The sequence below is a fragment of the Amyelois transitella genome, chromosome 23, assembly GCF_032362555.1.
Source record: "Amyelois transitella isolate CPQ chromosome 23, ilAmyTran1.1, whole genome shotgun sequence".
Classification (NCBI taxonomy): domain Eukaryota; kingdom Metazoa; phylum Arthropoda; class Insecta; order Lepidoptera; family Pyralidae; genus Amyelois; species Amyelois transitella.
In genome coordinates this window covers 7,044,037-7,057,025 of record NC_083526.1, presented here as the reverse complement: position 1 = coordinate 7,057,025, position 12,989 = coordinate 7,044,037, and the positions used below count along the sequence as shown (strand labels likewise).

Genomic DNA, 12,989 nt, shown 5'->3' with positions numbered 1-12,989 from the left:
GCCTATTAAAAAAACCGAAAAAAATATGTGTTTGCTATAAATCTTTCTGAGTGAGCACATATATATAAATCTTACAAGTAACATATTTTTCTGAAACATAATTAAGCACGTCACTACTCAAAATAACGCTTTATAATAATTTATCACGTACGAACATTAAATGCTGAAATATTCTAAATTACAATAAATTTATAAAATAATTATACTATAATAATTAGATTATAATATTAGTATAGAAATCAAAGTAATAATAACAGAAGAAAAACCCGAAAATCAACATAATACATAATATTCAATATTAAAAACACTTTTTTTCTTGATATAGTAGATATGTATTACAAAAATAATATATCCTACGGAGGAATGATTTCAATAAAGGCAACTTTTGGGATAAAAATATTAATTAAATTACATTTCTGTGCTTTTATTTTTTTAATTCAATAATAATTAAATATCGAATGAACGTTTGTGTTGCTAATATTACGTCATCATCACGAAAATATTACACTGAAGATGTGGTGTCAATAATATGATCTAGTTTTAATGAAATTCCTACGAATATTTGTACTTGCATTTCCACAAATCAACCGTTTAACTGTAGTTTTAAAATATCACGTTTCCTTTATCTAAAAATATACGAATGCATTGTTACGTGGAAAATAGTTTAAGTTCAATAATAATTGATTAAGGCAATGAGTGCAACATTTTGAAATTTTAATAATGAATATGTTTTATTTATTTTTCCTTTTTAAATAATTTTAACACAATTTTATTTAATATTATAATCTTTTCAAAATAATAATTAGATAATACATACATATATTATTATTTTATTAATAGATTTTTTCCTAGTAAAAAATGATAATAGAGTTTTAATAGTTTCTCTTGTTTATTTTATATAAATATTTAATCAATGTAACTTGATTCATTCATGTAACTTGATTTCATTCACACTCTGGTCATAATTTGAGTAAATCGTTTTTAAAGATTAAGTTTTAAATAATTATTATCCGACTGTAATGTGCTTGAATACTTTAGAGTATTGTTCCATGCATTGTCTTAATAAATATCTTCAGAAATTATACCCATTTTATGCTGTATAAAAAAAACCGATCTGTTCCTAGTTAAATAAAGACCAATTTATCATAATTACTTGTTTTGTTTTATTTTGAAGGGCGTCGGTGGTCGAATCGGTAAGGTTGTAATGCGTGTGCGCAAAAAGGGCACAAGTTCGAATTCAAATTTACTATTCATTATTATGGGATACTTCATATCGCTTAATCATTGTCAAATCTTTTGGTTTCACAACATTGGTTGACGTCAAATAAATTACTTGAAAGTTACTGCCGCTTCCATGGCGTCAGTGCAGAAGAAGCGGTAACAAACTGCACTGCAGCATTTTCTTCAACCACGTCAACTTCACAACAATCCAAACTTAGAATAGAAATGTGGACGACAGAATACATTGTTCCTTCGGCCATCTACCAATGACTATTTTCGAAGTTATGTAAGTACATTAGTTTGATTACCAACCAATGCTCTTACAGTGAGGAAAACCATCAAGAGGTAACCTGCGTATTTAGACAACTGGATTTGTTACCATATGATACAATACGGGTTAGGTTTACCTGAAAAGGTTACGGAGATCAGACTGGAATCGCTTTTTTACAAACCTGACTCACCCAATCCAGGATCCATGGTTAAAAGCACACCCCGGGCTCCTTTCCAGAGTGGTGAGGATGCAACCGGGACTAAAACCAGAAGGAAAAAGAAGTTTTATTTTCATTTATTTGAATCTAGCAACTTTCAAAAAGTTGTTTCTAAAAGTTGAGTCGTAACGAAACTGAACTTCGATCGTTTTGCATTTTCTATTAGTTCGGTAACGATTTTGTTTTGACAACGGTTCGTTTGTTGGTTTACTAGCTATTATTTCACCAAGTTTCGATCTAAGAATGTGCCAACTAATATTTCTGATGACAAAACGGTAAAAAAAAATTGCGAATTAATACAAGTTCATTTGTTTTTTCCTCTTCCTTCAAAAGGAAATTATTTTAATTTTAATAATTTATCAAAGTGCCGTGTGGTCCCCGGAATCAATATCCCGTGGATATCGTAAAAGGCGACTCAGGGAAAGGCTTTTAAACTTGGGATTCTTCTTTTAGGCGAAAGGCTAGCAACCCGTCACTATTTGAATCTCAATTTTATCATTAAGCCAAACAGCTGTAAAATGTCAAGTAAAAAAGGCCTTTCCAGTGATTAACTTGACAAATGGCACATACTTTGTTTTTTCGCCATTATACCAGCGCGAAAGCACATAAAAATAAAATAAAAAAGGAACACATTTAGTGACATGAAGAAGTCACAAAAATTGATACTGAAAAATAAAATAAAATAGATTTATTTTCAAAATTTGATACAAGGTATCACTTATTGACGTCGCATCACTTTAATTGTAACTACTACCGCTTCCAAAGCGGATGTGTAGAAGAAGCGGCGGAACAAACAACACTGCAGCATTTTCACCGGACGTCAATTGACAAATATGGATCTCTTAAATCTAAGCAGAAGACGAAGGAAAAAAATATCGCAAGGAAACCTGAATACAAGATCCAATATTACTTCAATTCGGCTATAAGTCTTTAAAGGACAGACGAGAGTCCATTTATGTAAAAACCTGACTTACCCAATTCCAGGATCATAGACAGATTCCAAGCTCTTCTCCAGACAGGCGGAGAACGAAACCGGGACTAATGATGATGACGCCACAGATGATGATGAAGTAAGAAGATACTAAGAAGTTCTCTCCGTCTTTAGAATCAGAACGCTTTGTCGTCACTTGCGCGTGAGTTCACAAAACGATCTGATTCTTTAGCCGGAGTTAACAATGTCTGCTATGAAAATTTTGAAGAAGAGGAGGTAGTTGAAGAAGAAGAGGTAGTTGAAGAAAAATAATAAATTAACTTGAAGCCAGGATCAGGGTAACGTGGAACCACACACACATACAATAAGTATAAGGTTTTTCTCTTACCTTGAAGACAGAAGTAATAGTCACAAGACTTGATAGATTACTTAGTCACTTATTGTTTTTAGAAGATTTTTTTTATGTTTAATTTAAAGGTTGTCCACATCTATACTAATACGAGTATTATAAAGCTGAACAGTTTTTTTGTTTGTTTGAACGCGCTAATCTCAGGAACTAATTATAATTGAAAAATTGGTTCTAATTGAAAAATTCTTTTTGTGTTGAATAGATTTTATCGAGGAAGGCTATATAATATCACGCTGCAGCTATTAGGAGCGAAGAAATAATGGAAAATGTTTAAATAATGTTAAAACTACTCATCCTTGAGGTCTTCAATGATGCCCAAAATAACTATTTTACGCGGACGAAGTCGCGGGCACAGCTAGTATTGTAATAAAATTTACTCACATCGCATTATGATCGTTTTAATTTTTCTGCTTATTTGACTTCATTGAAAGAAAACGTAAAGAAGTGTTCACACTTACAACGAACGTTTGGCAAATTTGTTGTAGAATGCTTTCTGCTGTACTCTAACCACCCCGTCATTCCCCGTAGTTCATTTCTCATGCCCTGGCCGGGATTCGAACGCGGGATCTACTGAGACAGATGCACTACCGCTGCGCCACAGAGGCTCATTGATATCGATTAAATGAAATACGACCATTTCCATTTGAAGGTGGCTTTTTAGCTATGTAACTTTTGGCATTGTCTTCCCGTAAAGAAGAAAGACGTGACATGTGTGAGCAGAATTCTAGATAGGACAGAGACACGCATGCCATATTTTATGGACACACTGCCAATTTATGGAGCCCCGGGGACCAAAACAAGCGTAACTCAATTTACAAGCGGTCTACAATATAAATTATTATTGCAGAGTTGTTTTAGAGTTATTTATAAACTCATGTAAAAAAAGTAATGAAATTATTTTCTCATTCATTTACTTATATACTCGTGAAATGCATTTGAATTAGGTACATATGTGCAGTAAGTTACATACATACGTCCAATAATCTGTAAATATATATAATTGGACGTACATACATACATACATATAGTCACGTATATACCCCTTGCGGGGTAGACAGAGCCAACAGCCGAAAAGACTGATAGGCCACGTTCAGCTGTTGTTTGGTGTTATTATAACACAACCGATGCGTTAAATCTAGTTTGTTCGACTGCCTCACAAATATACTAGATGCCCACTTACATATATTTATTGTGTATGGTAAAGAAATCTATCCTATAGAGTAAGATATGGATATACATACATAAATACATATGATCACGTCTATATCCCTAGGGTAGACAGAGCCACCAGTCTTGATAAGACTGATAGGCCACGATAGCTGTTTGGCTTAGTGATAGAATTGAGATTCAAATAGTGACAGGTTAGCAACCTCTGATTCTTGATTCAGATTCTGAATCAAGAATCAGAGGTTTTCTTTCTGAACCTGATTCTTCTTTTAGGCAACCTGTCACTATTTGAATCTCAATTCTATGATTAAGCCAAAAAGCTGAACTTAGCCTATCAGTCTTTTTAAGACTGTTGGCTCTGTCTATACCGCAAGGGATATAGACGTGTCTATATGTAAACTTGAATATCCAAAAAAAATTATTTATTTTGAAGCTGGTGCAAACATGCCCTTATGTTATGCCGTTCCATCCATTTTGCATAAAATTTTCCAATGAATTGTTACCTTGTATAATCGTTTTTTTTTTTAATTTAATTTATGAATACTTAGCTGTGGCTTAAATGAAAAGTTTTTTAACAAACATGATATTCAGACACATATCGAGATAACTAAATAATGTATTCCCTTATCATTACTTTAGTACGTAAGTAATAGTTTGAAACTCGGCTCCTAATTTATTTTACCAAAACCATTGCCTGTGACTGCACCTCACAAACATAAAATGATCACGCTTTTTTCCCAGTGGGGTAGGCAGAGACTCATAGGTACCTACTTATTTCCACTAGCCTTAATTTATTAGCATTATACCAAACAGTTACAGAATAATGAGTGGAAATCTATACGACACAAGGCACAAAAAGAAATAGAATCACGCGACGCTATCAGTCAAAAACAGCGAAAAACCTAAATCGCGCAAGCAAAGATTTCACGGATTTTAGCTATATACAACCTCCGACACAATATCGTCTGTCGCGCGGTTCCCCAGGCATCACACCAGCCTGGCGGAAGATCTTCCCTTTGGTGGCGGTCGAGCCGAATCATCGCTCCCGCTACAGAGTTATGAATGTGGAAAGATGTAGTCTCTGCTTACCCCTCCAAAAAGAGGAGTAATTTTATGCATGTATATATTCCAGCCCATGTAGCACTCGCCACGCCGTTTAAATCGCGCTATAACTATCGCTGTCCTGTTACACATACATACATACCTATAATCACGTCTATATCCCTTGCGGGGTAGACAGAGCTAACAGTCTTGTAAAGACTGAAAGGCCACGTTCATCTATTTGGCTTTAAGATAGAATTGAGAATTACACGTTACAATAAAAAGCGAAGCAGGGATTTTTCGCGCGATAAAAACGGCCTGGCGCGTGTAGGCTGAGACTACATCTTTCTCATAACTCCCTCTGTTTCGGGTACTCTTGACCAGGTAACAAAAACTTAAAATATACATTTTAAATATGTTTTTCTTATGCACTTTATTACACCATTCAATATTCTGTAACTGTTTGGTATAAGGCTAATAAATTAGGCAAATAATTATTATAAATTCGCTCGTGCCATACTCGGGTGGCTGGTCTATTTAGCGTTCAATTTCACCAAAATCGGTCTAATATGGTTTTTAATTAGTTCATCTATATAATTTTTTAGGAGTACTCGTAATCGTCGAATATGCATGAAAAGAGTAATGAGTGTGTAGAAAGCGGGAGAGGTCTGTAAGGATCGTAGCAAGTGGAAATCCATAGTCTCTGCCTACCCCAATGAGAAACAGGCGTGATGGTATGTGTATTTGTATGTATAATTTTTTATCTACTTATATTTCAGCTATCATACAAGTTAAGGCAGAATCAGTTTATTACATAATCAATAATGGTAGGAGAATTAAAATTACTGGAAATAATCACCCTGAAAATGATTTCAAAGGAAATATCGAAAGCTTTAAGAATAAGCTCAAACTTCATGTTACAATGTCAATGAGAGAAATTGACATGAAATTCCACGGCAAAGATGTTAAATTCCATCAACGTAACAGAATTAAGAGTACGTTAAAAAATCACGCGAAGAAAAGACACGATGATGACAGAAATACAACAAAAAGTATGTATTTTGATGTTAAAACAAACGTGATAAGAGTTAAACATACGAAAGCCGGCTTTTATAAGCGATTTAGGCGTGTCAAGTAAGAATTTTATGTTATTTGTCAGCTTTTAACTGCAGCTTTTAAGTGCCGTGTGGTTCCCGCCACCAATACAAAAAGAAATAGGACCGCTCCATCTCTTTCCTATGGATGTCGTAAAAGGCGACTTAGGGATAGGCTAACAAACTTGGAACTTTGAACTTGGTTTGGCTTAATGATAACATAATTGAGATTCAAATAGTAACAGGTTGTTAACGCATCGCCTAAAAGAAGAACCTCACTATAAGCCTATCCCTTAATCGACTTTTATGACATCCATGGAAAAGAAATGGAGTAGTCGTACTCTTTTTCTATAAGTTCCGAGGACCACAATGGAAAGATGTAGTCTCTGCCTAACCCTCCGGGATTTTATGTATGTATGTATGTACCACACGGCACTTCCTTTGCCTAAAAAGCTCTGTTCACCCCGTACGGATATATTTTTCACAGGCCCTCAAGGAAACCTCTTGTCCTGCGTAGAGCGTTCAGACCGGAAACAGAACCAAGAGCGTTTACGACCGCAAATAACGAGACCGGCAACAAGCGTCACAGGTTAGTCAGTCAATCATACTTCTCTCTCCCACCATCCATACATACATCCATACATACATACATTCATACATACATCCGTACATACATCCGTACATATATCCAAACATACATCCATACATACATCCGTACATACATACATCCGTACATAAATACATCCTTACTTCCATACATACATACATCCGTACACACATCCGTACATACATCCATACATACATCCGTACATACATACATCCGTACATAAATACATCCTTACATACATACATCCATACACACATCCATCCATACATATAATCACGTCTATATCCCCTGCGGGGTAGACAGAGCCAACAGTCATAGGAATTAATTGCCATGTGTATCTTGCCACTCTGTATCTTTCTCATGGATGTGCCATATAGCCGTGTGGTTCCTACCAATGACCAATTTCAAAGTTTTGTACATTAGTTTGAATACCAACCGATGCTCTTACGGTGAGAGAAAACATCGTGAGGGAATCTGCACATTCAGGTAACTGGATGCGTAACCATGTACCCAATACGGGTTAGGTTTACTTACAAAGGTTGCGGAGGTCAGATGGAACACGCTTCGTGTAAAAACCTGATTCACCCAATCCGGGATCCATGGTCAAAGGCATATCCCGAACTCATCTCCAGAGAGGTGAGGATGCAACCAGGACTAAAGCCAGGAGGTAGTTAATCTATACTTATAATAAATCTGTAGAGAGGTCAATTCTGTACATGGAATATATTTTCAAAATAACTATCAGGGGGTGATTAGTGATCGATACTGATGCCAAAAATGCAATCAGTAAAATTTTTGTCTGTCTGTCTGTCTGTCTGTCTGTCTGTCTGTCTGTATGTTCTTTATAGAAACAAAAACTACTTGACGGATTTTAATGAAACTTGGTACAGTTATTCTTCATACTCCTGAGCAGGTTATAGTATACTTTTCATTACGCTACAATCACTAGGAGAAGAGCAGTGAAAGGAAATGTTGGGAAAACGGGAGAAGTTACTTGATTTTTTAGGCTTCCGTCGCGTGTGCAGCCTTAATGGTTAAAGATACAGCAAAACCATGTATAACGGAAATATTCTACATAAAATTATTAAAAAAATATCCCAAGACAGCATAAGTCTATCTTTTATGGTTGACTCACAATAACACGTGTAATTCCTAATAGCTTAGTAGTTCGGAGATTTCTGATTATATTTCTTTACTCTGATGTTTATAATACCAATAACACTCACACTCATTCATAATTCTTAAAAAAAATATATAAGTACTTATTCAATAAAAAAAGAAATACTGAATCATGCTATAAGGATTATTTTTGCGTAACGGTTGCCGCGCTCGACGCGGCATGACCAAGGCAGCCAGGGGGAGACTTCACGCAGTTCTCTCTTCCAGCCTCCCCCTGAGGACGAAGCTCGGGATCTACCAAACGTACGTCAGATCCCGCCTCACGTTCGCGGCCTCGGCGTGGTACGCATTCTGCTCTGAGACCAACAGGAGAAGACTCAGAGCCCAAGAGAACCAAAGTCTCAGAGCAGTCGTCGGAGCCCCGCGCTACGTGAGGAACTCGACGATGCTCAGGGACTTGAAGTGGGAGAACCTAGATATTCGAGAAGGCGGACGCGTCATCACACAGCCACCTACGCGGCATCGCGCCGCTCCACTCCGCTCCCTCCGGGCCGTCGGGTGAAACCCTCCCCTCGCTGCCTTGCGGCTGACGTCGTCGACCAGTGACGACGCCGCCGCTGATGGGAAGTCCCAGTGTATGAAGACGTGAAGACCCAGGCCGTCACAGCCGCCCCATCGACCTGCCTACAGTCGTAGGCAGCGATGATGCCATTGAAGAGGGCCAAAAGCCTTCACCAATCTACTCAGACTCTACTAAGGGAGTATGGGAAGACCCGACGACGGCAAGACAGTATTGCACAGGCGTTTCAACTTTATTTTCATTTCTTTTTCTTTTGTAAGTTGTAGGTACATATTTTTGGTTATAATTCTATTAGAATATTTTTTTTAGTTTAAATAGGCACTTAGATTTATCTATACTAATATTATAAAACTGAAGAGTTTGTTTGTTTTTTTTAATGTGCTAATAAAGTGCTCAAGAACTACTGGTTCGATTTGAAAGATTATTTTTGTATTGAATAGACCATTTATCGAGGAAGGCTTTAGGCTATATAACGTCTAGATGCAACTATTAAACTATTAGGAGCGAAGAAATAATGGAAAATGTGAAAAAAATCGTGGAAGGAGCATCCTTGAGGGCTTCAATGATGCCCAAAATAACTATTCCACGCGGACGAAGTCGCAGGCACAGCTAGTCTATACTAATATTATAAATCTAAAGAGTTTTTTTGTTTGCTTGTTTGAACGGGCTTATCTCAGGAACTACTGGTTCGAAATGAAAAATTATTTTTGTGTTGAATATACCATTTATCGAGGAAGGCTTTAGGCTATATAACATCACGCTGCAACTATAAGGAGCGAAGAAATAATGGAAAATGAGAAAAAAATGGGGGAAATTATTCATCCTACATAACTATTCTACGCGGATGAAGTCGCGGGCACAGCTAGTGTTAGTATAAGATATATAGAATATATATTTCAACAGATTCAGGACTAAACCACACACGAAATGGGTGCGAACTACTCCAATAAGGATTTCTATGCACGACACTTGTGACTACAATATATATTATTGTATGAAAGCATATGTGTATGTATTCTTCTTCTTCTTCATATTATCACGTCTATATCCCTTGCGATGTAGACAGGGCCAACAGTTTCTAAGACCCAAAGGTCACGTTCAGCTGTATGACCTAATTGAGTTTCAAATAATCAAAAGAGGAATGAAAATGTTGGTATTGGTGCCGTGTGGTTCCCGGAACCAATACCAAAAAAGAATAGGACCATTTCATCTCTTTCCCATGGATGTCGTAAAAGGCGACTAAGGGATAGGCTTACAAACTATTATAAGTCTTATTATAAGTCTTTTCAAGACTGATATGTATTATTATAAGTCTTTTCAAGACTGTTTGCTCTGTCTACCCGGCAAGGGATGTGGACGTGATTATGTGAAGTACGAATTTAGTGATAGGATAAAAACTAAAATTTACACATAATTACATATGATTGTTTTCAGCACTGGCCGAGTATGCGCCAGAACTCCATACTGGAATTACATGAGTTTCAATAATTACTGTGAAATGGACTATATTAACTGCATGGAAAGATGGACTGGTAATTAAATACCTACATACATACGTATGGTCACGTCTATATCCCTTGCGGGGTAGACAGAGCCAACAGTCTTTGAAAAGACTGAATGGCCATGTTCAGCTATTTGGCTTAATGATAGAATTGAGATTCAAATAGTGACAGGTTGCTGGCCCATCGCCTAAATAAGAATCCCTAGTTTGTAAGCCTATCCCTTAGTCGCCTTTTACGACATCCATGGGAAAGAGATGGAGTGGTCCTATTCTTTTTTGTATTGTTGCCGGGAACCACACGGCACGACTGGTAATTAAGAAGAAATAATTACTCATTTATAGCTTTTTATTAGGATTCCAACTAACAAAAGTTATAGGGGAATTTTTTAAAGAAATTATTAGCGAACGGGAATTATCGGGTGATTTTTAGTATTACGTGAGCGGAGTTACGGGCACGACTACGTACATATAATCACATCTTTATCGCTTACGGGGTAGACAAAGCCAAGAATCTTAAAAAGACTGAAAGGCTCAGCATGATAGAATTGAGATTAAAGTAGTGACAGGTTGCTAAGCCCATCAGAGCGCCGGTGGTCGATACGGTAAGGTGCCCGGTTAAAATGTGTGATGCGCAGAAAGGCACAGGTTCAAATCCCATCTCAGCCATGTACCAATGACTATTTTCAAAGTTATGTACATTAGTTTGAATACTAACCGATGCTCTTACGGTGAGGGAAAACATCGTGAGGAAACCTGCACATTCAGGCAACTGGATGTGTAACCATGTATCCAATAATTAGGTTTACCTGCAAAAGTTGCGGAGGTCAGATGGGAGTCGCTTCATGTTAAAACCCGACTCATCCAATCCAGGATCTATAGTCAAAGGCATGCCCCAGGCTCCTCTCCAGAGAGGTGAGGATGCAACCGGGACTAAAGTAAGAAATAGTTAACTAAAACCATCTCCTAAAAGAAGAATCACAAGTGTATAAACATTTCTTCTTCTTCTTCTACACATGCGCTTTGGAAGCGGTAGTAGTAACAATTAAAGTTATGTGACGTCAATAAGTGATACCTTGTATCCAATTTTGAAAATAAATCTATTCTATTCTATTCTATTTCCTTTAATAGACTTTTGAAATCTGCTAAGAAAGAGAAGCAGTTGGTACACACTAAGTTTTTTCTTCGCTATCATACCAGAATGTCTGCTCCCTCAGTTGCCTTTGACGACATCCACGGAATGATATGGAGTGGTCCTAATGTCATTAATATAACACAATTTCGTGTTTCAGTTTGGCACATAATTCATATGGGTCCATGTTTCAAGCATGATAAATATTCCGACTACAATTGTAAGTATAGCAATACATACTTACGGGGTAGACAGAGCCGACAGTCTCACAGACTTAAAAAAGTTCAGCTATATGGTATCACTCTCACAAAGGCCACGTTCAGCTGTGTGGCTTAAAGATGGACATGCATACATATGGTCACGTCTATATCGCTTGTGGGGTAGACAGAGCCAACAGTCTTGAACAGACTGAATTGCCACGTTCAGCTATTTAGCTTAATGATAGAATTGAGATTCAAATAGTGACAGGTTGCTAACACATCGCCTAAAAAAGGAATCCCAAGTTTGTAAGCCTATCCCTTAGTCGCCTTTACGACATGAATGCCTTAAAGGTGGAATTAAGATTAAAATAGTAACAGCTAGCTAGCTTATCGCCTTAAACCGAATTCCAAGTTTATTGGCCTTTCCCGTGATTGACTTTTACAATTTGCAAGGAGAGAAGCAACTGATGGCACATACTATGACTTCCAGCGCTAAACAAATACGTGCATCCCTTAGTCACCTTATAAAACATCTGTGGGAAGAATTACGGCTCCATGGCGCAGCGGTAGTGCGCTTATCTGTGACACCAGAGGTCCCGGGTTCGAATCCCGGCCAGGGCATGATGAGAAACGAACTTTCTCTGATTGGCCTGGGTCTTGTATGTTTATCTGTATAAGTATTTATTGTAAAATACATATAGTCTTGTTGAGTTAGTATCTCGTAACGCAAGTTTCGAACTTACTTCGAGGCTAACTCAATCTGTGTAATCTGTCCCGTATATATTTATTTATTTGTTAAGAATGATCCTATTTTTAAGTGGCGAGAACCACACGGCACCAGGGAATTGATACATGAACATAAAATCACGCCTCTTTCCCGGAGGGGTAGGCAGAGACTACCTCTTTCCACTTGCCACGATCTCTGCATATTTCCTTCGCTTCATGAATTGATATTCAATTTTTTTTTCAGGGTATTCTTATGCACCAGCTCACTTCTTATATCAGGATTTGGCTGAGCCGGCTATTGTGTGACTACTTACCAGCGACTTCTTCCACGTAAATTTCTACGCAACAAAAGATCGTCTAATTCTGTTAGTTAATAGTTCTAAATGAAACGCACGATATTAGCTTAAGAACTTTAAAAAATAAAGAAATAATAACATCGTTCACTGTTTTATTATAATACAAAGCGCATGTTTAGAAGAAGCGGCGGAACAAACTACACTGCAGCATTTTCATCTGACGTCAATTTACAAATATAGATCTCTTAAATCTAAATCATGGACGAATACACATTATCTATATTAAAAAATATTCATAGTTTCCATCACATAAATCGGAATAAACATACATATATATAATCACGTCTTTATCCCTTGCGGGGTAGACAGAGCCAATAGCCTTGAAAGGACTGATAGACCACGATCAGCTGTTTGGCTTAATGATAGAATTGAGATTCAAAAAGAGTAGTTGCTATCCCGTCGCCTAAAAGAATCCCCAGT

At 37.0% G+C, this 12,989-nt stretch overlaps 1 protein-coding gene across 2 annotated transcripts; it reads left to right on the top strand.

Annotated features, from left to right (window-relative positions):
* Positions 1–5,726: 5,726 nt before the first annotated feature.
* LOC106129285 (uncharacterized) lies at positions 5,727–12,534 on the top strand. 2 transcript variants are annotated; one of them, XM_013327800.2, is made up of 6 exons: positions 5,727–6,391; positions 6,839–6,940; positions 9,561–9,665; positions 10,092–10,189; positions 11,448–11,507; positions 12,458–12,534. In XM_013327800.2, the coding sequence occupies exons 1-6, from the start codon at positions 5,973–5,975 to the stop codon at positions 12,517–12,519; spliced, it is 846 nt and encodes a 281-aa protein (XP_013183254.2). In that variant the 5' UTR covers positions 5,727–5,972; the 3' UTR covers positions 12,520–12,534. The 2 variants fall into 2 exon arrangements, with proteins under 2 accessions (XP_013183254.2, XP_013183255.2); XM_013327801.2 differs by lacking the exon at positions 9,561–9,665.
* Positions 12,535–12,989: the final 455 nt, after the last annotated feature.

What these genes read in the sequence shown, in the direction of transcription:
- LOC106129285 (XM_013327800.2), top strand. Translation starts at nt 5,973, where the DNA reads ATGAGAAACAGGCGTGATGGTATGTGTATTTGTATGTATAATTTTTTA. An exon ending in AAGCGATTTAGGCGTGTCAA is followed by an intron (nt 6,392 to 6,838) that starts GTAAGAATTTTA and finishes TATTTTTCACAG; the next exon opens with GCCCTCAAGGAAACCTCTTG. An exon ending in TATTGTATGAAAGCATATGT is followed by an intron (nt 9,666 to 10,091) that starts GTATGTATTCTT and finishes GATTGTTTTCAG; the next exon opens with CACTGGCCGAGTATGCGCCA.